Below are 25355 nucleotides of genomic sequence, written 5' to 3'. Positions count from 1 at the left end.
TGAATCCAGCAGCCTTTCCTGATGGGAAGAGGTCTCCTGCCTGCTGCTCTCTTCCAGGGTTGCTTCCCGATTAGTTTATTGCAGAATCAGTGCTACACTAACAAAGAAATCTACACGATGTCATCATTATAATAGTATTGTCATCATACAATTCTAATTTACTTTTATTGCTACTTATAAGTAATAGCAGTTTTCTTACAAATGCTAGTCTTATTTATTTGCTGACATTTAATCCACATTTCCTCTTCACTCTGCAATATCGTTTCTGAAATAGATTTCAATGTTTAAGCTGTGCGGTCAAAGCGAGGTCAAGGATGGCTGATTGCTCTTTAAGGCGCTGGGAATTCAGGTCTTGCACCTCCTACATTTCCTTACAACATATGTAAAGGAATGAATGCCACTGAACATGTACAGAGTGTACAAATTTATTTTTATTATTATTTATTATTAATTATTATTTTGTGTCATTGTGTCCTTGCTGAACAGCACCTGGCACTTGCAGAAAGACAGATTGTCTTTGTTGGTGAGAGAGAGAGTTGAACCCCCAGCGCCTCTCATGTAGAAACTTAGTCACCCTGCATAATCAGTTATTGAATTCATGCATTTTTTAGGAGAATGCGTAGACACACCCATCCTCCGCATTTAAATTCGCCACATACAGCAAGGCTTTTAAAAGTCAGGAAGCACCTGCTGCTTATTGCCCAGCAGGTTTTGAACAGATACTCATTCAATCTCTCATAAACCAGAATGGAAAGAATTAATTATTTCAGCCAAAGAGGACTTTTCATTTGAGCCAGGATCCACCACTGGAGCTTAACGTGAGAATCTATTTTTAGTGCCGCCGGCTCATTCCAGGAAATATATTGCTGATCATATAAAGGATTGCCTTACGTCACTCCATGGGTCACAATCAGCCAACATGTGCTTGGAATTAGGGAGAACCTCTTTCTTATGTCGAAGGGGTAGGGTGTGAGCCAGTGTTATATAGCCTGACAGATCCCCACACTTTTTTTGCATTTTTGGTGCTCTCGTTGGCAAATTGTTAATTCACAGGAAAGCTGGACCCAAATGAACTGGGCTAGAAGCAAACAGCCCCATTGTGTGGGAGTGACAAATTGCTTTTTGACTGCCAGGATGAATTTCTCCATCCCTCTTCCCTAAGATTAGGAAAGGACTGTAGCCTCCCAGTCCACAATGCTGCCACCTGCCCTTTGAACGAAGTCTTTACTAATGGCAGAGCTGTACCTTTTAAATACCTCACTAGCCTTTGTATCGGTTTCCAGACTGGTAGCTGCGTTAGTTTTGTGCACCACCACCGCCACCAACAGAGCCCCGTGGCACCTTAAAGACTGACACATCTATTATGGCATAAACCTTCCTGGATTGGGGCACTTCAGCAGATGCAGATTCTTGGGTGGCAGATATATCTGGACGGGCGTAAAGGTGGTGGAGAGAGATGTGAAAGTTGGGAGTAAAATAGCAATGAAATGCAAGAAGTCAAGTCTGTTACTATTTACCTGTTTAAAGTGTTTACAATATGCGCTTTGCCTGAAGAATGCGGGCCAAAAATGTGCACAGTCCCAATGAGAAAGTAAACAACAGCAAATACAAATTTCAGTTATGTATAAAACCAATAGTGGTGACAAAATAAAATAAAATAAATCAATTATGCGTTGTTTGTGGTTTTAGGTGGCAACTATGATTCGCCAGATGACCTCCACAACCCGAGTCGGTCACGACTGGACCTAATGGTCAGGGGTCCCTTTACCTTTACCTGTTGGTGACTTGGGGTACCCTTTCTCTTTCCCTTCTAGATTTGTTCAGTAGCAGATTGTCCCCAGATCCGGCCTTCCTTCACTGCTTTCCTACTTTGTCGAGTTGGGTACCGTAGTCTAAGAAACGCCTGATGGAAATCCTTAAGTTGTGAAGCTACATCCAACAGATCGGTGCTGGATTTACGTATAAGCTAAACAAGCTTAGGGCCCCACTCTTTTGGGGGCCCCCAAAATTTTTTAAAGGAAAAATAAACACTGGGTGTACATTTCCAAAATATAAGATAAAAAACAAATAAAATAAAACCTACCTACAGCAACAGTGTTTTGTGTTGTGTAGGCTCCTATGATGTAAGTAATGGGCCCTGCCTGCTAGCCTGCTCCCTGAAATATCACTGGTTTGCTCATTTCTATATATAGGGTGCCTACATTCTGCATGGACTGGTTGCAGGTCAACATGTGCAAATGGCTTTAGATACCTATTAGGTCCATAAATTACCATATAGCATATATTCAACACAAAAAACAGCGACAATTTGTTGTTGGCAAAGGACAGCTGGACATATAAAGGGTCCCATTACCTTCAGGAGCTTAGGGCCTCATCAAACCTAAATCCAAACATATGTGGTTGTATGCATCTTGATAAGAGACTTAAAATAATCTTTGCTTCTCTCTCTCTCTCTCTCTCTCTCTCTCTCTCTCTCTCTCTCTCTCTCTCAGGTTGTTTGCAGGCGTTGTCCCTCGAATATCTGCCATCAGTCTTGGAGGATTTATTTTCCTGGGGATGTATGACAAGATACGCCGTTTGCTCTTGTGAATTGGCTCTGGGACTCAAAAAGGAACAGCTGAGGAGCTGCTCCCTCCCCCCTTCTCCTAAGGAAAAAAAATGCACATTTGTGAAGTTATTCATTTGCCTTCCCACAAGTTTATCTCCCCGCAGGCCCTGGGTCCTGCCTCCTGTGGCTCAGCAGCTGTTCAACAGCCTGGACTCTATTCTCACTATTATTTAAAAAAAGAAAGAAAGAAAAGAAAACCCTTAATTCCGTTTCCCTAGTATAAAATGTCCCTGTATGGAAACCCCTGTTCGAGTGGTGAGCTCATTGGAAGGAGCATGCCAAGAAAGGCAACTTTGGGGGGCAAACAACTCGTTTTATGGGCTCCAGCCTTGTGCCTGAAAGGCATTATTATTAGAACTCATTTAGGGAAAATGATGTGCAAATGAGAAGAACATGGCCTGCACGGCATGGAAGGAATAAAAGGAGCACTCATTTGTTTTGTGAGACCGGCATCACAGCATTTACGTTACCCCAAGCCTGCCATGCTCCAGAGGACAGAAGAAAAGAGGACAGGCGCAGGGATTTCTTTCCTTAAGAGTGTGTATGTGTGGTTTGAACCCCATTTGGAAAGTTTAGACCACTGTTCCTACCTGCAGGTGCATAGCAAGCATTCTTGCTTGGATAAGCAAGGCTGCCTTTTTTAATTAGACTCAGATTTCTCCAGTAAAAGTACAATGTTGTATTATTTTACTGTCTAACAAGGTTGCTTATGAAAATGAAACAATGCTCTTGGTTTCTCTACCCGCCTCCCACCTCACGAGCAGCACAGTCTTGCAGAACGCGAAGAAGGGGAGGGGGATGACCAACAAAAGGGGGGGCGATGGGTAAGGGTGCCGTTTACAGCCCCTTTTATTTGAGGAATAGTGCAGCAAACAAAGCAAGAATTGGTGGGCCTGTCCTGGAGGGAGTGATGGGTTGCAGTCTGTGCCTCCGGTCCTCAGGGTAACATAGTGAGTTGGGCTTCTGATTTTTGTACACTGCTTGGTAACCACCTGTAAGCGCAGCTTGCGAAGCTGCTTACAAAAGAAAGCTGGGTGCAAAGTTTGTTACTTGCATGTCTCCGATGCCGTCCCTGAGAGATGCTGTCCGCTTTGCAGCTTAAGGCTACACTCGGATGTAAATACACTGGGCGGGATTCACCCAATGAACCCTGCCAAACAGACGGCATGTGCAAAGGACTTCTAACTGCCCAAAGGGGCTTTCTCCCCTCTGTGCTGGGTGTCCGTGTATCAGGAGAACTGCATGCTGGGGGATCATGCCCAGGGCCGGATTTAGGTTTGATGAAGCCCTAAGCTACTGAAGGTAATGGGGCCCTTTATATGTCCAGCTGTCCTTTGTCAACAACAAATGGTCACTGTTTTTTGTCTTGAATATATGCTACATGGTAATTTATGGACCTAACAGGTATCTAAAGCCATTTGCATATGTTGCCCTGCAACCAGTCCATGCAGAATGTAGGCACCCTATATATAGAAATTATCAAACCAGTGATATTTTAGGGAGCAGGCTAGGAGGCAGGGCCCATTACTTACATCATAGGAGCCTACACAACACAAAACACTGTTGCTATGTGTAGGTTTTATTTTATTTGTTTTTCATCTTATATTTTTTTCTTTAATTTTTTGGGGGGACCCTCAAGAGAGTGGGGCCCTAAGCTATAGCTTGCTTAGCTTATATGTAAATCCAGCACTATCGTACTTGGCAATTGAAATGCTTGCTTGGGCAGAACATGTGTCAGTGTCTCATTGAATTCTAGCCACTTACGGAAAAGCAAACAGAAATAACGCAGATTAAAGGGCAAAATGTTCATCAGGTCTTTAAAGTTTAATATTTAAACAGTCTTGGCAGTGAATTGAAAGAAGCCATTGAAGAATAATTTTTGTCACCTGCCCTTATCACAAAGCAATGATCTAGATAACGTTTGTGGCATGTTCTACCCAGGCAGGAGATAATCCAAAGTTCCAGAGTTCCTGGGAAACACACCATTCCCCCACATAATATAGATGCTTAAGTTGGAGACATAACTACTAATTAAGTTTTCTTGTAGACACAATGTTGTGCCAATAATCTTGCTCAGCAAAGCAGGATCAGATTTTCAGATGGACCGTTCAAGAACTGCTTTGTTGGCTCGGAGTAAAAGCTTGTCTATTCCAGCATTCCAACAGCTCTCTCTCTGTCTCTCCTGGAAAACATCCTATTTTGTTCTCATCGTCTGATGCTTGGATTTACGCTGCCTCTCAAACATGGAGGTACTCATCAGCTCTCATGGGCAATAGCCATAGAACTCTTCTTCAGTGCCGTGTAATTTTTAGAACCCTGTGAATTAAGCCATGTTGTCAACCTCCCCCCCCCCCCCCCGAATTATGTCCATTACAAATATGTTAAGTGAGCTTGTGTTCGATTACAGTGATATCTACTGAGGGTTCAAGCATGCCTGAGAAGTCCAGAGTTCTTTTTTGTCCAATTTGCTTCATGCCCACTTGAAGCCATGGCTGCTAGTTATTTTCAATCAAGCATTTCCTGACCTGTTCCTAGTTGGGTATGTGCTTTGTATCAACACAAGCCTGATATGAGTTTGCTTTGCTTTCTCTTGCTTTGCCACTAATGCTTGAAATGTATTGCATGTGTGCCTGCAAATTCTCCTTTTGCTCATAGTTCATATTTTCACAAACCTTCATCTTGAGACATCCCCTCATTCTATAGCAGTTCTTCTGTAGGCATTGTAGGGAGGCTTAGAATAAGTGTTGGATCTTTCAAGGAAGAGGGTGAAGGGGAGCTCCAAGCTGGGAGCGAACTGGTGAAGAAGATACAGTGGAACCTCGGTTGTTGAACATAATTTGTTCCGGAAGACAGTTCAACTTCTGAAACGTTCGATAACCGAGGCGCAATGGGTGGTTGGCAATGTCAATGGAGAAAATGGAGAAACAATCCTTGGAAGCCATTCGACTTCCGAGGCGTGTTCAAAAACAGAAGCATTCACTTCCGGGTTTTTGGTATTCGGCTTCCGAATCATTCGGCTTCCAAGACACTTGAAAATTGAGATTCCACTTCATAGGGTGAGAGAGACTGAGAGAAAGCTGAGTAGGGCATGCCATATAACACTATTGATGGTGGCAATACGGCACACTGCCAAATCCCCCAGTCACTTTTGCCCATAAGATTGGCCCATGGTGACAGAGAGAGGCGTTAGTAAAACCACCTAAAAGCTTTACTTATCAATGATAATGAAAGTACAACCCTCTGCCTATTTGCTCTTAAACAAGTTCCACTTTGGCTCAGTGGGACTTGTTCTCTAGTTAATTGTTTTTAGGATGGACTGCATATTAAAAAGGAGTTTTGCAAATTCCACTCACGTAGCAATGTGGCTTTTTCTCTTAACCCCATTCACCCACCCAACAATAATCACAGACCCTAATCTAAACAGAAACCATTGATATTATAAATGGGTGTTTATTAAAGTCACTTCAATGCCATTTGTTAGGACACTTCCAATATTTTTACAATGTACTTTGTCAATGTACAACATTGTACCAAAATTTTCTAATAAATAAATAACTTTGTACACAAAAGTAATACTTCCTCTTTCACAATGCCTCTCAGAAGCAGCAGATTCACATATTTAGTGGAAGTAACAATATTATTTAAACAGTTAACAGTATGCAAAAATACAATATTTTTCAAAATGTCAGCGTGGCAAGTGTGCTTTGCATTTCCGATGATGATACCTCCCCCCACCCTTGCATCTCTCTATCAACTTAGCCTTTATGAGTCTACCTCTTCTTAGAAAACATATAACGCATTCCCTTTCTGTACCACCAAGAGGGAAAATGCAGTCTGATTCCCACCTCCATTGGCTACTCTTTTCCTTTTAAATTCACTGACTAGCTACAAGTTGGCACTTCACATAATTAGCCACCTACCAGAAAGTGCAAGTGACTCTACCATCAGGAAGTGATAGAGACAGGTAGCTGGCTAAGTTATGCATTGCTTCAAAACGACCAGCTTCAGCTAAAAAAGCAGATGGCAAAACTCGTCCCGAGTCTTTTGTTTTTGTTGCCTTTCTCCTTACACTCCTGGGTTTTGAGGGTCCTTGCTTGACAAACCCATCGTCTCCTCCAAATGGGCTGGGTGGGAAGTAGGACCTCTCTTATGGGAGGTGCAAAATAGCCAGATGTTTGCAGGCACTACCCAGGCTTTAAGAGAGCAGCGTGTGTGTCACTGGCTTTTCCATTTCGTGGAAAGCCCACAACACGCACAAAACTATATATAGTAAAATACCCACAGTAGCCAGGCCACAAACATCTAGTTACTTCCTCTGGAGCTGCAGTAGAAGAGGGTAACCTAGGTAGAATGAAGCAATGTTAACACTGGGGTGAGGAGCAACTTGCATGTTAATCTGGCCTTGCAACGCCGCCTTCAATGGTATTTGTTGTTGCTGGTGAAATAAAATAACGCAATGCCTTCTTTAGAACTGTGAACAATCTGAGCAAGGGAACACCGGAACCAATCCAAAGACTCTGTATGTTTAGAGCTAGCTGAAGCCCTCACTTGTGTCCTGCCCCATAGGCAGAATTGGGCCCAGAAATCTTACGTAAGCGCCTACAATAATCTAAATGTTCTTGCTTCCCACGTTTGCTCCTCTGAAACTGGCCTTCAAGTCATGGCTACGAATAATAAAAAAGAGAAAACACAAAATGTCATTCTGCCTCTCTCCGTCTTAATTCACAACCTAAATGTAACTTTATATTAGCAGAGCCTGAACTACAGAACTTGGGGGTGGAGAGGAGAAATTTTATTCACCCAGGTGAATAAGCATCAGGAGAAGCAGCAGCACTTCTACAGACAAAAAGAACGCTCTCTATATTTAAGTTTTGAGTAGAACTTTTCCCTGTGTGTTCACATTGTTTTTCTATGTTTACTTTTTAATAGTGCTTTAGGTAAATGACAGCTCTCAAAGCAGTGTTACTTTAAAAATGAAAGCAGTAGCCTATTGTGGTTGCATCCTTTAAAAAAAATTTAAAAATGCCCTGGAGGACCTATAAAAAGACGATTCAAAATTCAGAGAAGTTTCTTTAAAAGCAAAAAGAGCAACTAGCTAAAAAATCTAGATTCAAAGCCAGAATCCAGAAAAAGAAAACCGGGTCTTTGTGTGCAAACGGATTATTCTGTGTGTCAGATTACTGCGTAAGAAAGCAACCAGGCCTTTTGAAATATCCATAGACCGTGCTAAAATGCCAGAAGGAAAAAAAATTGTAGCTTTCAGAGCAAAATATGGTCTGCCAATCAATCCTCTTCTTCCTTATGCTTGTTTTAATGCTGTTCCACTAGTGCAGGCATAGGCAAACTCAGCCTTCAATATGTTTTGGGACTACAATTCCCATCATCCCTGACCACTGGTCCTGTTAGCTAGGGATGATGGGAGTTGTAGTCCCAAAACATTTGAAGGGCAGAGTTTGCCTATGCCTGCACTAGTGCGATGAACAGTTCGCATTTAGATAGGCACACGAACGTTGCAATCCTGCAGAGGGGAAGGGCTGTAGCTTGGCTGCAGAGGATCTGCTTGGCTTATAAGAAGGTCCCAGGTTCCATCCCTGGCATCTTCAGGTAGGGCTGGGAGCGACCCTTTTCTGAAGTGCTGGAAAGCCACTCCCAGTCAGTGTAAACAGGACTGAGCTAGGTCTGCCTCAAGTAGGAGGCAGCTGCTTACATTCCTCCAAGGCTGCATGCATGCTAACATTTGTTTGAAGTCAATGGGATGTGTGTGCCTGTATCCCGGCATTCACAACAGGAGCTAGGATGTAGAAAGAACTTGCAGCCCTCTTCTCCCTTCACAAGCCCGATTGCGCGGCATGGGAACCGCGCCAAAGTACATCTGTTTAATAATGGTACCCATACTCTTGTCTAACTTCCTTTTGTTTCAAGGAACATATTCTTCTTCAAACTTTCCGGGACACTTTTGCACCACCTCTGCCTAAGCAATACTAAAGCAACAGAGCTCAGTTTAAAACATCCGAGGCAACAATCCTGCACGCTTACCTGGGAGCAAGCCCCACTGAAGTCAGTAGGGCTCACTTCTGAGTAGACGACAGGATTGTGCTGTAAGTGCAATATTTCTAAGGGGATATTTGAACTAGCAAACCAATTCAGTACTTGCTATTAAAAGGGGGGGGGGGAGAGAGATTTCACAAACAAGGTCTTGTTTCAGTAAGAAAAATGTATGAGTCTGTTCTTTTTTCACCTAAGGCACCAGAATGATTGGGGAATTAAAAACAACAACAACACAAAACAAAACAGAACACAGAAACCTAACAGCAACCTTCTAAGCGAGAAAAACCTTGTATGTTGTCATTGTATAAGTTCACTCAGTTCCATCATGCACCAAGGAATAAAATAACCTCTGTTAAAAGATATAATATAATATATATATATATATTTATATATTTAGATAGATTTTTATATATGAAAACTCTTATGTACAATTTTGTTATCAAATACTTTTCACTTTACACAAGAACCTTTTGCATTTCTGTGCTTTATAATGCAAGCCAGCGTGTGAGCCACGGATATTTCCAGGAAAGTTCTGACACTATGTACATGCGGGTGTTGCGTTGATAAGACTTCATTCCCCCACGCAAGCTTGCTTCTTATACCTCATCTTGTTTCCTGTCTTTCTTTTTTTCCCTATTCTTTGAGGAGCTATCAGTTCAGAACTTGAGGTAGAAGTAGCCTAGATAATTTCGTGCAAAGAAAGAAATTCTGTAGATATATATATATATATATATATATATATATATATATGATGCTCCGTTTTAATTTGCACATAGCAGTTTTCCTCAGTCTGTTGCAATCTTTTCAGTGGCTCAATTCGTGAAGGGAGTCGCGTGACCTTGGTAAGTGTCCGTTGGAGAGAAGCGCCTGTTTGGCTTTGCTCTCTGATAGCGATAGTTCAGCAGTTCCTTTCAGAAGCCTCAGTGAGCCTTCACAAGGCAGTAGAAAGCCACAAGGCTCCAAAGGTTTCGCTAAAGGCTGTGAAGAACCTGTAAAAATAAAAAAATAAAAACCCACTGTTAGCTCTCTCACACACATTCAGTACACGCACCAGCACATTTAGACCTAAACCAAACTTAGTTAAAAAGTAATTTTAGTTACAAACGCCCGTAAATCTCTAGTTTAGACTTTTTGCCTCCACGACTATTTGCATTTGTTGGGAGCCATAAGCAGAGATTCAGCTTCATCTCTTGGCTTTCCCATGATGCAGGATGGCTTGCCAATTTAGAACAAACCACACAATTCATTGCAAGTTTCTGGGAAGTGAGCTGCATTCCAGATTGGATGCAACACAAACACTGGTCACTAGACTCACCAAGGCCACCATCAAGTCAGAATGCACCCCAGGTTCTTTGGTGACATTGCAGGGACGCAGCCACTGTCTTCTTATTTTAGGCACTCCTCTCCTGTGCTTCCCAACCAGCAATGTTCTGGATGCTCCTCCACCCCGCAAGATTCCAAGCTACAAGACTAGAGTGTCCTGGTTATGTGTCATGCTATATTTCCACAAAAGGTCCTGCGGAAATATATTTGGGGCTGCTTGCCTGCCGGCCTGTGTGACTCCAGAACCCAAGTTCTGGAACGCGACTCTTAAGGGGATCGTTTGCAAGAGCAATATGGGCGTATAAGAATCAAGGCTAAAGAACCATGCCTGGCTTAGCAGCAAATATACTGTATTTTTCGCTCTATAAGACACACTTTTTCCCTCCTAAAAAGTAAGGGGAAATGTGTGTGCATCTTATGGAGCGAATGCAGGCTGCGCAGCTATCCCAGAAGCCAGAACAGAAAGAGGGATCGTTGCTTTCACTGCACAGCGATCCCTGTTGCTATTCTGGCTTCTGGGATTCAGAATATTTTTTTTCTTGTTTTCCTGCTCCAAAAACTAGGTGCATCTTATAGAGCGAATAATACGATACATTACATCCATTTTCCAAAACCTTAACAGGCAGGTGCAATTTACTAGAGGAGGAAAGAGAACCTGTGGGCTTTCCAGATGTTGCTGGACACCAGCTCCCATCAATTCTGATTACTGGCCATGCTGACTAGGGCTGGAGTTCAAAAACATCTGGAGGGCCACAGGTGTTCCCATCCCTTTACTGGAGCACCTGGAAAAGGATCAATAGAATTGTAAAATTGGAAGAGACAATCTGGCCCAACCCCATGCAATGGAGGAACCTTTCTGCCCAACCTGGGCTTGAACCCACGACCCTGAGATGCCAAGAGTCTCATGCTCTACTGACTGTAGTAGCAGGCATGTCGAAGAGATTAAAACATGCACGCACCTTTGCTTTCCGGCTGAGGCGGTGTTCCTGGGCTAGCAGCTGGCATCCTGTCGTGATTACTGGGGTAGATGGTACTGCTGCCATCTGATTTTCTGCTGCTTGCACTCCCGTTGCACTTTAGAGGGCCTTGACGGTTAGCAACAGGTATGCTGTCCTGCCTGCTGGACTCTTTGCTTTTGGAAGCATTTGGAGGCACAGTCTCTGTAGGCAGAGGGCCGTAATCTGGCTCCTTGGGGTAAATGGTGACGCTCATGCTGTCAGTGCTCCCGCTGCAATCAGTACACGCAACTGGCAAGCTGTAGCCTAGAGGGAGAAAAGGCAGGTTATTATTCTTTTAAAGCAACCATGACTTTGGGGGCAGTGATGCTTCAGACAAAATAGGCAATGGTAGCTTCAATGACTGACTTGTCTTATTATACAGTGGTGCCTCGCAAGACGAAAAGAATCCATTCCGCGAGTCTCTTCGTCTAGCGGTTTTTTCGTCTTGCGAAGCAAGCCCATTGACGGCTTAGCGAATTAGCGCTATTAGCGGTTTAGCGGCTTTTAGCGGCTTATCGGCTTAGAAAAGGGGGGGGGAGGAAAAAAACCCCGCAGGAACTCGCAAGACATTTTCGTCTTGCGAAGCAAGCCCATAGGAAATTCGTTTTGCGAAGCACCTCCAAAACGGAAAACTCTTTCGTCTAGCGAGTTTTCCGTCTTGCGAGGCATTCGTCTTGCGGGGCACCACTGTATGCCCTTTTGTTCGTCACCATAGCTAGGATTAGGCATATGCTGTCATTCTGAAAGCTGAGCTTCTTAGGATGCTAAATTATTTTAAACGAAAAGCAAGCCTCTGTCCCTCATGATGGCAAATGCTATGAAGCTACTGCTCTAGTGAACTATCAGAAGCCGGGGGAGTTATTGAGTAAAATTCACACAGGTCAAACACGGGATCACAATACCCTGAACTTTCTTGCCTCTCCTTTTGAATTACAAAGAATAAACCACGTATTGCACTTAATTTTCAAAACGGCACACGTCACAGAACCCAGCTTTTTGTGAAGCAGGATTTGGGTGGCCTTAATGCTAATACATCATCTCCATCACAGCATAAGAAAGGAAATAAATAGATGCTGATTCAGGAAGTTGGTTCTCTGATGGTCAGATAAAAAACAGTAGAGGAAGGGCATGATGTGAAGCAGGAAAACACCAGTCCTCCACTGGCCTGCTGCTTTTCAACTGCTACTCTTCTTGTGCTGATTTTTCCCCCTCCAGGGGGAATTAAATATATGTGTTTAGAAGGGAAGGGACTGCAAGAGGGGAAACTGGTACACAGGACAAGTCTTAAGCACCTTGCCTCCTACCCACAACTTCTCTGCCCATTTCTGCCATTTTGCTGCTCTTTGCCAATATATAATGCATGTTTACATTTTGATTTGTTTGCAGTTCAATTGTGACCTATTAATTGGGTAGACAATCACGGGCCGATACAACCTTGTGTGCTGTTGTAGACAGCAAACTTGAGAATTACACTTAAAGAGTTCAGCACAGCCCAAAGGCTGATTATCCTTGCCAAGGAGAAGTGAGTCAATAAAAGGTATTATTGAGCCATTCTGGATTACAGCCTTTACAGAGATTCTCTCATGCCACTATCACTAAAAGGGGCAGGACCCACAAATAGGCATGAGGAATAATCTTATATAGCTCCTTACTCATTTTGGTGAGTAACTCCCTAAACAATTCATGCTCTCTAGATTCTACCCAGCTTTCAGACAAAATAATAATAATATGATGCTTTCACAGCTGTTAAGACAACTGCTACTTAAGGTGGCACGAAAATCTAGTTGGAAACCAGGAAAGGTGGGATTTTAAACGAAGTGTGTATATAACTGTTTCAATAAATATAAAATAAATATAAAATTCTCTGAATGTCTAAGAAAAGGCTTCTTTGATGTGCTTGTGGTCTTTATTAAAGTGAATTTTCCAAAATGCTTTCGCAGATTAATAGGTTCCATACCTGTCTTATCTGCGACGAGTGCCCTGTCAGCTATATCATCTCCTTTCCAAACTTCTTTGCTGTATCCTAAGCAGAGCTTTGGCTGTCGATAAACAGGGTGAGAATCGACTTCTGTATCTCTTGCTGCATCGGTCTGGCAAACCCCTGCAACAAAATGACAAAGTGACCAGATGTACAAATGTTTGCAGATAAGAAAGATAAATACATTAGCTGTCCGAATCTATGGAAAGGGAAAACCAGAGGTCCACAAAACCGCAAAGGTCAGTTTGGTGCTGAAACATCTCCATGCACACACAGTGAAAGCTAGTGTAGCTGGGAACATCTGCTCATGAAGTCATGGTTTGGTCATCTTTTATCTGTAAGCTGAATTATATGTTTATAAAAATTATAGGAGCTCTTTGATGTCTATACTATTACTAATGAAGCTTGTCTTATGTGCTCCAACAGTTCTTCATGCAGAAAAATAGCAGTTTTGAGAAAGGTTTTAAGCCTAGCTCTGCCCTTGATATGTAGCTAGTTCTCTACGTGCAGGAATATTTGTCGTAAGAGAACACCCAAAAAGTCACCCCCCAACCTTCGGTCTGAAATGGGACAGTCCAGGAAGGACCTGACCATGTAATTTCAGTGAATGTGCAGATAGTCCCTTAAGACTATAATTCTATACCCGTTTGCCTGAGATTAAATTCAATTAAACTCAGTGGACAGACATATATCATAGGGGTGACAAACTTTTTGCCCTCAAAAAATGGTTAGACTCCAGCTCCCATCAGCCTCGGTCAGCATGGCCAATGGTCAGGGATGATGGGAGCCATAATCCAGCAAATACTTATAAAGCCTCCCATCCTTGATGTATAGGATTGCGTTATAAGAGAAGCAAAAGGAGTACAGTGTAGCCAGACAGCAGAGTTCTTCCCATACCATTGCTCTGTATGTGTCCATTGGGCTGTTGTCCATTTTCCACCCTGGCCACTGCTTCTTGCCGTTCTGAAAGTGTCCCTTGGGAGGACAGATAGCTTGGCACATCAGGTGGCACAATGGTTTCATCTGGAAATACAGGGAAAGGAGACAAAAGTGAAGGGCCAGCGTTAGAGCACAATATTGGCATTGAAACTAGGGAAAAGACTAGATTTGGACACTGGGCACTTGGTTACACTCCATCTTTGAACCAGGCTATTCAGGAGCCATCTGATAAAGTTTGGGAGACTACATAGGAGGACTTCTTTTGCTCTTTGAATGAAAATTTGCCCTTGGTCCTCTTTAGAGATTTAGTATATGCAGAGAACAGTATTCTGGAAACATATCTGGTACCCTGGTGCTCCTCCAAATCACTTTTATGCTCAAACTTTTTTGCTCCTGTTAAATCTTCCAGCTGTTCTCTGACTGAACAGATACAGTGGTGCCTCGCAAGACAAAAATAATTTGTTCCGTGAGTCGCTTCGTCTTGCGATTTTTTCGTCTTGCGGAGCGCGGATTCCCCGGGTATTAATGGTTATACAAAAAAGGAAGCAAACTCGCAAGACATTTTCGTCTTGCGAAGCAAGCCCATAGGGAAATTTGTCTTGTGAAGCACCTCGAAAAACGGAAAACCCTTTCGTCTAGTGAGTTTTTCGTCTTGCGAGGCATTCGTCTTGCGGGGCACCACTGTACTAACATTTTATCACAGGGAATATCTCCAAGCTCCTCAGCCCAATTTTTTTTTTAGTCAGCAATATCAACATAAGTTATGTATATGAAACCTGTTCTGTTTTCAGTCATCCCATAGGCATATGCTATGACTAGCCATTGCTGGGAAAAGGATGCTGGTCTGGCGATGCCTTTGGTCTGATTCAGTAAGAGTCTCGTGTTCTTAAGTCACTGAGATATTCCCAGTACTTTGGTTCAAAAGAGGGCATGCAGTTAGCTTTACCTGCTGGCTCAATCATGGCCCACAAAAACAGCTGATGAGCACTCAGCGAATATGTCAGAGAACAAGATGTGTCTCCCTTAAAAACTTAGCATGCCTTCTTATGCGGGGATCGTGTTTCAAGAGCTGGAGCCAAAAAGTTTTATTACAGGTCATGCAGCCAGCAACTTATTTCTGCTGATTTTTTTCTAGAGTGTACCAACACAGTTCTAAAATATGCACCGTGTGTCATTGTTTCTCAAGTGGTTCCTGGATGGTGCAGCCTTCACTTCTGAGAAGCACCTCCCTTTCGGTTGACAAGCATGGCCTCCAGGAAGAGCTCCCAGAAGGGCCCTGCCCGGCTAGCTGACAGCAACTTTCTGGCAGTGCTTGTATCTGAGTTGTTGCAACACTGCTTTTGAGTTTTCGCTTGAGCGGCTTGTTTCCTTGGTACTATTTCAGGCAGGAACTTGACCGCAGCTGCAGTTGTGCCCCAACTCCAAAAAGCTGGAGGATAAGAACTTTTTTATGTTTTATCGTTCGCATTTGCTTTTTTGCATTTAGGATGCTAATTTTTGTTGGGTGTGCCTCCCAGAAACCCAACAGGACTAAGGGAAGTCTGTGCATGTTTTAATAAATAAATAAATAAACTGGGTGTTCTGGAGGAGAGACAGACACCCAAGAACATTTAGGGAAATGCTGGGCATTTAGCCAAACAACAGGTAAAAAAGTAAAAAAAAAAAAATGCTGGCAGTACAAGAGGCTACGTTCTGGGTTTGCAAAATTCCTGGGCAGTATGAAGAGGTACGAGAACCAGGACCCTGCCTGTAAACCATGCAAATAGTGAACAATTCCACCTGGGATACCTGGAAGCACTCTCTGTATCTGCAGTAAAGTAAGCCACCTATGAATGCTGGTTATATGATGGGGGGGTGCTTCAAAAACTAGCCCCTTTTGATATGTTTCTGGTTACCCCAAAAAAGACTCTGGGCCTACCTGTGTTTGTGACACTGTATTCTTCGCTCTTCTTCCTGGTTTGATAGATGATGCACACCCAAACCAGAGAGGTCAACACAATGCTGCAGACCACAGCGATAATGATGATCCCAACGGTGGTGCCGTCTTTTCGGCAGCCAAGCAAGGGCAGCACGCTCACTTGGCTGTGCGCCCGTTCGGTCCCAACAGTGTTTGATATCTCACAGGTGTATTTCCCGGCATCTTCCATCACAACGTTCCGGACGATAAGCAGCTGTTTGCCTGGGGTAAAGTGATGCCTTTCAGTGACCAGCAGAGACTGATCGCCCTTCAGCCATGTAATGCGTGGAGGTGGACTTCCCGTCGCTTTGCACTGCAGGACCACGGTTTCGCCCACAGATACAACACGATCTTCCAGTGGGTGAACCAAGCTCGGAGTCTCTGTAAGGATCCAGAGAAAGAGATGTCAAGTCTACGGAAAATTCATGCTACGGGCTAAGCCTCTCGACTTCAACAGCACAGTTATGAAACGAAGGCTTCGGACGACACTGTGTTCTTTAAGAAACCTGAACTCGCTCAGTTCTGGGCTGCCTTTCTGCCTTTCCTTGCAACAAATAGTAACGGCTGAGGTATACCTTTTCCCCAATAAATATTCAGCTACAGGTGTATTTGTGTGCATCTAAGTGCATGCAAACATGACATATTCAAAACGACTGCAATAATAGTGCCACAACTCTCTTCCCACCTAGCCCCAAAGGAAAAGCAAGGCATGATACTATAAATCAGCCAGGTTACAAGCCTAACAACAGGGAACTGGCAGTGATATAGCAGCAGAAACGTCCAAGACTTCTGGTATTGTAACTTTCGGGCTTCTGGTGTATTGATACATGTCTCCAAGGTTCTATATTCCAAGGAAACCAACCTTGTTTTCTGATAAATACTGTCCAAAACCCCCAGGCCCCAGCCTACAAATTCTTATAACCCTTCCTTATCACCCTCTGCCCATCCCAAACAGAGTTAACTTGGGTCCTCTCTGCTGTAGCTATCTACGCCCATCCATTATTGACAATGGTGTCTTAAAACACCACAACTTTGAAATTTCTAAAGGGACATCAGTATAAAATTAATGCATCTGCAATGAATGGCCCAGACTTCCCCACCCAAAGGAAGCAAATTTCCTTACCTAGCACAGTCAGGGTAGCATTTGCTGACACAGACCCAGCAGAATTTTGAGCAGTGCAGCTGTACATCCCCATATCCTCTATCTTCACGTCCGTGATGAAGAAGACATCATCGTCAGGCATGACGTGCATCCGGCGCTCGCGAGCTGCAGGGAAGTCAGTGCCTCCATCTTTCTGCCAAGCAATCTGTGGGGTTGGGTGACCTTCGGCAGCACATTCCAACCGGGCTGTTGTCCCTGTCCGGGCTGCAATGTCATGGGGAGTTTTGAGGAACGATGGCAACACTGTGAGGGACAAGGAGAATTGAGAGTAGCAACGATTCTCGAAGAACAGCAGCCATCATTCTTCCAATGTTAGAATTTAAAATCTATCCAGCGTCATCATTGGCATCTGTCCGTCTTGAGAGACAATGGAGTGTGCCTTCGGGAATGGAGTCAAACCACCGTGTTAGCAGTGCCAAAGCGACCTCCCTGGGGCGCAAGCAGTGTGTATGGTGGTCCTAGGCTGCCCAGATGCCCAAATCACCCTCTCAACGTCACTGGTGTAATTCAAAGGAAAGCAGAGCAATAGGTTTGGCACCAGCTTGGCTGCAGGAGTTGCCGGAAGGAGGCGTAAAAAGCGCCATCCAACCATCTTAGGGCCTCCACTCTGGATTTGTATAGGGTTTGCCTTTTCTTTTCCCCAAAATATCCTGTAAGGCCGTGGAGGTTTAGGATCAGAGTTTTCCTTCTAGATCGGCTACCTTCCCAGGATGATAAGCCCCGCCTACCCCTCTCTCCCCTCTCCAGCATGTGCAGAAACCACCACCTTGACCGTGGCACCCACTATCGGTCTCATCTGCACAATCTGCCGGAGCCTGTCTTTGCATGCAGGGAAGTCCCTAACTCACTGAGGGTTTGGGACCCATCAGCTACCCTCACTTGGTTTAGCTGGCCAGTCAAAACTGCTCCTGGGATGTAGCTGCTGTTGCATGCTGACAACTCCTAGGAGTCACGGGTGAGAGCTGAGTGAGGGTGGGGACCAAAGGTGAACAAACTACCTCCAAAAGGAATACGACATGTAATAATATCATGCATCAGGGAAGGGTGCAAGCTGTGGTTTATAGAAGCATCCTGATGCATTTTGAGTCATTGCTCTTCTTCGGGGCATTAGTTTTTTAAACACAGGCTGACCTGCCCTTTGGGCATCTGTGCTCTCCCTCTTTTGGTCACTATGCTTTAAAATAAATCTCCAAAATTTTAGAAGGTTATGTAATTTTAGCCCTAGCTATGAAACTTCTGCCAACCTAGCAGTTCGAAAGCACATCAAAGTGCAAGTAGATAAATAGGTACCACTCCGGCAGGAAGGTAAATGGCATTTCCGTGCGCTGCTCTGGTTTGCCAGAAGCGGCTTAGTCATGCTGGCCACATGACCCGGAAGCTGTACGCTGGCTCCCTCGGCAAGTAAAGCGAGATGAGCACCGCAACCCCAGAGTCGGCCACGACTGGACCTAACGGTCAGGGGTCCCTTTACCTTATGAAATTCTTACTCACCATTCACTGTGAGCTGAGCTTTGTGAGAATAGGTAGAACCGAAATGATTGGTGATGATGCACTGGTAGCACCCCTTGTGGTTGAAAGAGACATGGCGCAGATGCAGTATGGTGGTGAACCACACCACACCATCTCTGGTCCGGACATGGGCAAAGTTCTCCATCTCGGCATGGTGCAGAATTTCGTTGTCCTTCTTCCAGGCAAAGGTCATGGGGGAACTACTGCTGCTGACTGCCGAGCAGGTGAAGCGGATGCTCTTGCCAAGAACAGCCATTGTAGTTTCCGGCTCAACGATAATTTTGGGCTTGGGGAAATCCTCTGAGGAAAGAAAACAGAATGCCAAAGCATTTTTGGTTTAGATAGATGCCGTGGCCACGGGGCATTCAAATCTCAACACCTTCCCAAGGCGTTAAGTTTTCCTACGTGGAAGAGTACTAAGAAAAGCTGCTGTTCATCCAATTCCTGGCTGTGCTATTCAAATGCAGCAAAATGCTCAATACCTACAAATAATACGAGCCTGGGTGGTTGCCTATTGAGTGTTTTCCCATTGTAGCCTCATTTTACCGTAATTATAAACTGAACAATTCTCGGGTTTACGGAAACGTGTGATTGCCCGTTTGCAAAAATGAAGCAATAGGCAGCACCCAGAATACCAGAAGGAATACCAAAGCAAATCTTCCGAATTTAGGGCTGGTGCATGGAATAACCTGGCGTGAGCTAGATATAATACCAAATGGGAGACATATGGCAAAAAGGATTGCCATCAATCCTTTGGGTGAAAGGAGAAACCAGTGCTTTCTACTGACTTACAACTGAACCATCTGGCCAATTTATTTTAGGAAGGGGGCGTGGAAATTCCAAGGTATGCAGATATATATATATATATATATGCATGCACGCGCCACCTTATTTCCATCTTCCGTCAGCTGGTCCCTGAGAGATGCCCTCCAAGTGCTGCTACCACAGGCTGACAATGTTAATTTGTTAAGAGTTACAGCAACTGTTGCAATTAATGTCACCAGTGACAAGTGCTGACAGGCAGGATAGCATCCTGGCACAAAGATGTTGAAGGAACGGCAGATGTAGCTGGTTGTCACCCTTCCAAGGCAAAGAGGCTTCTGCTCTTAAGGCCTGACATTGAGGGCTATTTGGTTTAGCTGAGTTCCAAGCAGCTTAATTTATTAGTCACACAAAAGGCATCTCTGATTTCAATGTTGAACGTTTTCCCCCCACCCAAAAAAACACAGCCATTACCAATGGAATGGAGAAACTCAATGGGCAGATTAAATCTGAATGGGATTCAGTGGCAAAGAAAGAAAGAGGTTTGGAATGCCAACGTATTACATTATTAAAGGCAGCCTGAGAGCTATTCCAAAAGATGGAGAAAGCACATGGTACAGTTTTCCCCTTCCCAAACAGTAGGAGTGTGGACTCCAGCACCCTTCCAAATGTCGTTGGACTACCATCAACTCTAGCTAAGATAGCCAGCACTCAAGAATGATGGGTGTTGCCGTCCAATATTGATAGGAAAGGCTAGTTTTCCCACTCCAGCTGGATTACTTCATATTACATTGTGTGTGGGGGGGGGACAATCCCCCAAAAGGCTGGCATGTCAGAGGGAAAGGCTTTCATCTAGCCTTCTCCATGACATAATCAATCACACGGTATTTTTGTGCATCTGAGTTGGCCCTGTGGGACCGATACAAAAGAAACTAAGATTACAGAGCTCACAATGACGTCAGCGTCCAAATACCTGAATAGGTGTGATAAAGGAAGGTGATTTTAAGATTCACCAACACCAGTGGAAGAGAAGCAACAAGCGACTCATGTGAAGGGAGGCAGAAAACTGACATAGGATGTGTTCTCTTTCTTGTTGCCTTCACCCCTAACTGTTCAGAACAGCTGAACAATGGAAGAGACTACTCAGATAATTTGTGGAATCTCCATCCCAGGATTGATTTTTTTTTTTAAGGCATTAATGGATGAAGACCCACTGAAATGGTTTGACTTGGGGGTCAAGGGAAGCCTTCTACTGAAGAGGGAGTAGATTGCGTTACTCTCAAAATCTTTCTCTACTTCCTAACTGAATTAACATCAGTTTGGCAAGTCAGGGGCCGATCAGCTATGACATGTAGTAAATGCCACATGCAGACAGGCAAATGGTCAGTACAGTTCAATATAGTAACACTGACTGTAACAGAAGCCTCAGGTGGAGTATAGAAAAATTCTGCCTGCCCATTCACCCTCTGGCATGTGGTCCCAGCTTATAAGGATCTCTAAACACTATTTCCGAATTTATCTTCTCCTTCTCTCCCCCAGCTCCCACCAGTTAGAGCAATCCTGGCAGCTGCTGCTGAGCCAGGCATTATGCCAGAACTACGTACATCTGGATTTGCCAGGGCTAAGAGCATAAAGCTGCCTGTTGCTGAGAAGTGAAGTTCTGTTTTAACCCACATTCTCCAACCTGGTTTCCTTCAAATGTTTTCAACCACAACTGCCAGCCCGACCTAGCACAGCCATGCTGTTCTTAGTCCAAAACGCATGGAGGACACCAGCTTGGGAAAGGCTATGACAGGCCCTTTGCTCTTGAGTTTGGGAAGCATAACCATAACCTCTCATTTATGTTCTTATTCATGGCTTGGTTTCCTAATCCGAGTGCTGCTGCTTTCATCAACAGAGAGTGACCTTAACTTCATGCAGTAAACAAGGTGCGGCCACAGCCATTGGTTGCTATGGGTGGGTAGAACTGTAGCATTATCTGAGCTGCTGCCTATGGATTTCCTAATCAGCTTTTAATACACGCACAGCTGGAGGATGAGATCATCCGAGCAGATGAGATGTTCCTGTGTTCTGAGCAGGTGTCTGTATATTTGCGCCTATCTGATTGCAGAGTACAATATGGACATACTCCAACAGGGATGATGAATGGGGCTTTCAACGAAAGTGGAGAGATCCTCCTGAAGCTGCTATTCTCCATGCAAAGCTAGCAATGCCCGACAAATCGCGACAGCTTGAATTCTACATCAATAAACAAGTGAACAGAGGGGGAAAGTTTCGGGGAGAACCCACGACCCGTTCAGTTTAAGAGGAGGAAAGTATGAACAACTGCGACTTTGGCTGTGGTTCTACGCTTTTAAACTATTCCATTTTAAAAGACAAAAAAATGAAGCACGTGTGTATTCAGCTGTTCTCTATTTGCCACGCTGGTTTGCAATCTTTCCCTGAAGCAGCAGCAACAATGAAAAGGCTCAGAGAAGGACTATTCAGGAGAAAAGTGTTAACACGACGTCAGCTAGCTTGAGTGAACATTCCTCCTACAGACACACTGAAGGTCTGCTTGTGCTGCTGAAAGGTAGTGCAAAATAATAATTCCTAAAGCTGAAGAGACAAGATGAAAATCCAATGCCCAGGCAATCGCCATCTCATGAAAACAAGATTGAAATGGAGGAGACACTCGGGAATGTCTAAAGTTGCTCTCTACCACTTCTACCAAAAACTTCCCCATGTCTTATTAATGCCTCTCCCCCCCCCCCCTTTGGAAATCGCTGCTCCAGATACATGCTGCCACACACTGCCAATTTAAGTGCAGTTCTGATATAAAACCAGCTCTGCCCAGTGAAGAATTTAAATCCTATGTATGCTCCACTCCATTGCATACAGAAGAACAAGCCGGCCACAAAATATACAAACATTCCTGCGTCAGGGCTTGCCCTCCAAAGCAACCTCAAGATTACCAAGCTACGGCCAAGACTTACCACACACAAAACTTTCTGCAGCCACATCGAAAATGCTTCTGCCCTTTAATGACTCTGGGTGGGCACAGGTAGCTTCCACAAACGGCTGCAGTTCCCTGTTGGTTAACCACTGCGGCAACCATTTCAGCTGACAATCACACAGGAAACTCTCGCTGTTTATGCGGCTAGAGGGAAGCAAACAAAATGCAAAAGGGGGGGGAAACATCTCCTGTGAAACTTGAAAGGGAATTTTAATGCAAATGGCAACCCAGATACTGACAAATGAAAAAATAATGGCTGCTAATAGGGCAGCCTTCCTGCCTTATATATACAGTGGTACCTCGAGTTACAAACGCCTCAGGTTACAAATGCTTCAGGTTACAAACTCCGCTAACCTGGGAGAGTTGCCTCGAGTTGAGAACTTTGCCCCAGGATGAGAATGGAAATCATGTGCCAGTGGCGCAGCAGCAGCAAGAGGCCTCATTAGCGAAAGCATGCCTCCAGTTAAGAACAGTTTCAGGTTAAGAACGGACCCCCAAAACGAATTAAGTCCATTAACTAGAGGTACCACTGCACACTGATCCCAAAGAAATCCCAGGCAACAGAATGGCGGAGAGTGTCTGCTGGTGGTATAGTAGACAAAACGTTGGCCTTGAGCTGAGCATTCAGGGTGAAGAGCAGGGGAATAATATATGAGACATTAATCTGACCCTGCACATGACCTTTATAAATAGCTGCTTGCCTGGTCACCCGGGGTGAGTATTAATTCACTGCAGCTGAACAACCCTTTTTTAAACTGGAGATGGAATTGTTATTTGTCTCTTTCAGGTCATCCTGTGCCGCAAAGGACTATGTTAGTATATGTGAACTAGGGGGAAAAGGCTAATAGCTTTTAACTTGCTCGCTAGCCCCCTATGAGAGGCAATATCTATCTGTATAAGGCAGATATACCATCTGTCTTAACAGAGAGTAAGCGCTCCGTAAAAGTCCTTTGTGGGGAGGGAGGAAGCTATCTAAGACACTGTCCATCACCGCATCTTCTGGCTGCAAATTCAGTAAGTCAAGTTGCCTCTTTTCAGGTCTAGGGACATGGCTACTGCTATTTCGTCAAATGGAAGCAAGCAATTACTTCTTACAGATCCTGAATATGATGATGAGTGCCTCTCTAAACTATGTTTTAAGTGAAATGGCATCTAATGGAAAAGTTCTTGGTTGGTACAATTCATAAGATCTTGGACAGGTGTAAGTGTGCACACACACATGTTCACCTGGAAAGTGAGCTAATAAATTTAGATCCTGGACAACTAATATTGCTTGAACATATGGTAGAGCATAAAGCAGCGTATTCACATTGGAAGGGGGGAGCCGGTTTGGAGATTATCATGAGACAGGATGTTTGGCAATGTACTAAACAAGATCCCACTGACGCAGCTGAAGTGTTAGATCTGCTAACGTAATTTTCCCATCCCTGAGAATAAGTGGGCACATGGGTCAAATTTGAAACCTGCTTATCACTGAAATGTCAGCATACCCAAAATGTAGTTATAAAAGGAGAGACTGGTTTGCCACCAGAAATTAAGTAAGCCACTGAATGCTCTGTAAGGCTTGAGAAGAGGAGCCTAGATTTCCTGAACGGAGATGGATAAGGGCACAGATGCAGCCCAATGAAAGGACTGCTGAGAAGATCCTGTTTCACTCGTTACTGAATGTGAGACGAGTCTCTGACATCTGCTCCAGTGTAAAAATAGCTTGTGGGGGTGGCAAGTGGAAAGCAGCAATAGTGGGAGCGTAGCTGGGGAGGGGGAGAGCAGCCGCTGGGGGGGGGGGCATGTCGCAACAATGGCCCAAAGATTAACAGCACCGCTCCCCATTACTTACAGTTCCTTCAGGTTCTTCAACTTAGCAAATGCATCTTCCTGAACAGAACGTATTGCATTATTTCCAAGATTCCTACAGAAAATAAAGCATTAAAAGAAACCAATACATATAAGTGTTAACAGTTTTTTTCATTCAACCAGATTTCATGTCAGTTTACTTCCTGTCAAATGGTTTATAGGTCTGCGCTCCTTCATAATATTTCTACTACCAATCAGAGGCTGTGTATAAATCAGGCAAGTGAACTAGTATACGTAAACAATGATTTTTCATGACAGGAATGGGGGGCTCTGAGCTTTGGAGTCTCCCACCCCCACCGCTACCCCTCCTGCCTGGCCATGATGAGATCCGAGGTTTTTGCTTCTGTTTAAGATTAAGCGCAGTTTAGCATTGCATCTAAACCATGGTTTGTTGAAATGAGCGAACCTCGTGATACATGACACAAAGATTAACCACAGTTTGTTGGGTTCAGGTGTAATGCTAAACTGTGCTTTTTTTAAAAAAAGCAAATGTTTCCTGCAGCCAATCAGAAGCTGCGCCTTGGTTCCTGAACATTTTGGAAGTCAAATGGACTTCCAGAATGGATTCCATTCGACTTCTGAGGGACGACTGTATACTAATTGCTATAATTAGTGTGACAGTATAGATTTTCCCATGGAGTGTGTGAACTGAAGACCAGTTTGTCCTTAACTGAACTAATCACAATGTTAATGACTTCTTGTGGATAGTTGTTTTAAATGTGTGCAATTGTGTTGTTCCTGAATCGTAAGTGTTCATTAAAACAGCTGGCATCTGTAAGATGTCTTTAAGATTTTATCTGACCAACGGTTTAAAAGCTACATTTAAGATAAGAAGCTTATGTGGCCATCTAAAACTCTCCTTATTTGAAGAAGATCCCCAGTGAATCTAACTCCTGATGAGATGTGGGGATAAGAAAAGGAAGAGCTACTTCCACCACATCCCCCCTCCCACCAAAAAAATCCAGCATCAGCTCAAAGAAACAGAGTGCTTGCCATTTTCAGTAAGAAAACCAGCTCTGCTGATGCCCGATTAAAGAAACCTTAATTACACCATGACCTTTAGCGGCTGACTATTATGGTTATGCTGGGTTCTTCTCATTGTATGGTTTATACCTGCTTTGAATAAACACTGCAGAGGGAACTGATGTTTTAAATGTTACTAATATGATGAGTTGCAGCCAAAAGATTCCGTGCAGAAATGAAACTGTCTTCCGCTTTCCTC

At 44.0% G+C, this 25355-nt stretch overlaps 2 protein-coding genes across 5 annotated transcripts in view; one reads left to right on the top strand and one right to left on the bottom strand.

The window, feature by feature from the left end:
• Nucleotides 1–5156, top strand: part of SLC25A26 (solute carrier family 25 member 26) — a 129972-nt gene extending 124816 nt beyond the window's left edge. For all 4 annotated transcript variants that reach the window (XR_014154133.1, XM_081853901.1, XM_081853900.1 and 1 more), the window contains one exon: nucleotides 2493–5156. Coding sequence is in view for 3 of the 4 variants with exons in the window: in XM_081853901.1 (XP_081710027.1) it covers nucleotides 2493–2589 (97 nt within the window). In the remaining variant the exon portion in view is untranslated. The remainder of the gene's footprint in view (nucleotides 1–2492) is intronic.
• An 882-nt stretch (nucleotides 5157–6038) lies between these two features.
• Nucleotides 6039–25355, bottom strand: part of LRIG1 (leucine rich repeats and immunoglobulin like domains 1) — a 123287-nt gene continuing 103970 nt past the window's right edge. Inside the window, exons 11-19 of the mRNA XM_081852401.1 lie at nucleotides 24117–24188; nucleotides 22260–22423; nucleotides 18505–18822; nucleotides 16975–17256; nucleotides 15813–16232; nucleotides 13853–13978; nucleotides 12935–13078; nucleotides 10939–11241; nucleotides 6039–9645 (exon numbers count right to left, since the gene is read on the bottom strand). Coding sequence (XP_081708527.1) covers nucleotides 9461–9645; nucleotides 10939–11241; nucleotides 12935–13078; nucleotides 13853–13978; nucleotides 15813–16232; nucleotides 16975–17256; nucleotides 18505–18822; nucleotides 22260–22423; nucleotides 24117–24188 — 2014 coding nt within the window. The 3' untranslated portion in view covers nucleotides 6039–9460. The remainder of the gene's footprint in view (nucleotides 9646–10938; nucleotides 11242–12934; nucleotides 13079–13852; nucleotides 13979–15812; nucleotides 16233–16974; nucleotides 17257–18504; nucleotides 18823–22259; nucleotides 22424–24116; nucleotides 24189–25355) is intronic.

Source organism: Podarcis erhardii, assembly GCF_964252035.2.
Source record: "Podarcis erhardii genome assembly, chromosome: 2".
NCBI lineage: Eukaryota > Metazoa > Chordata > Lepidosauria > Squamata > Lacertidae > Podarcis > Podarcis erhardii.
This window is presented reverse-complemented; position numbering and strand designations above follow the sequence as displayed.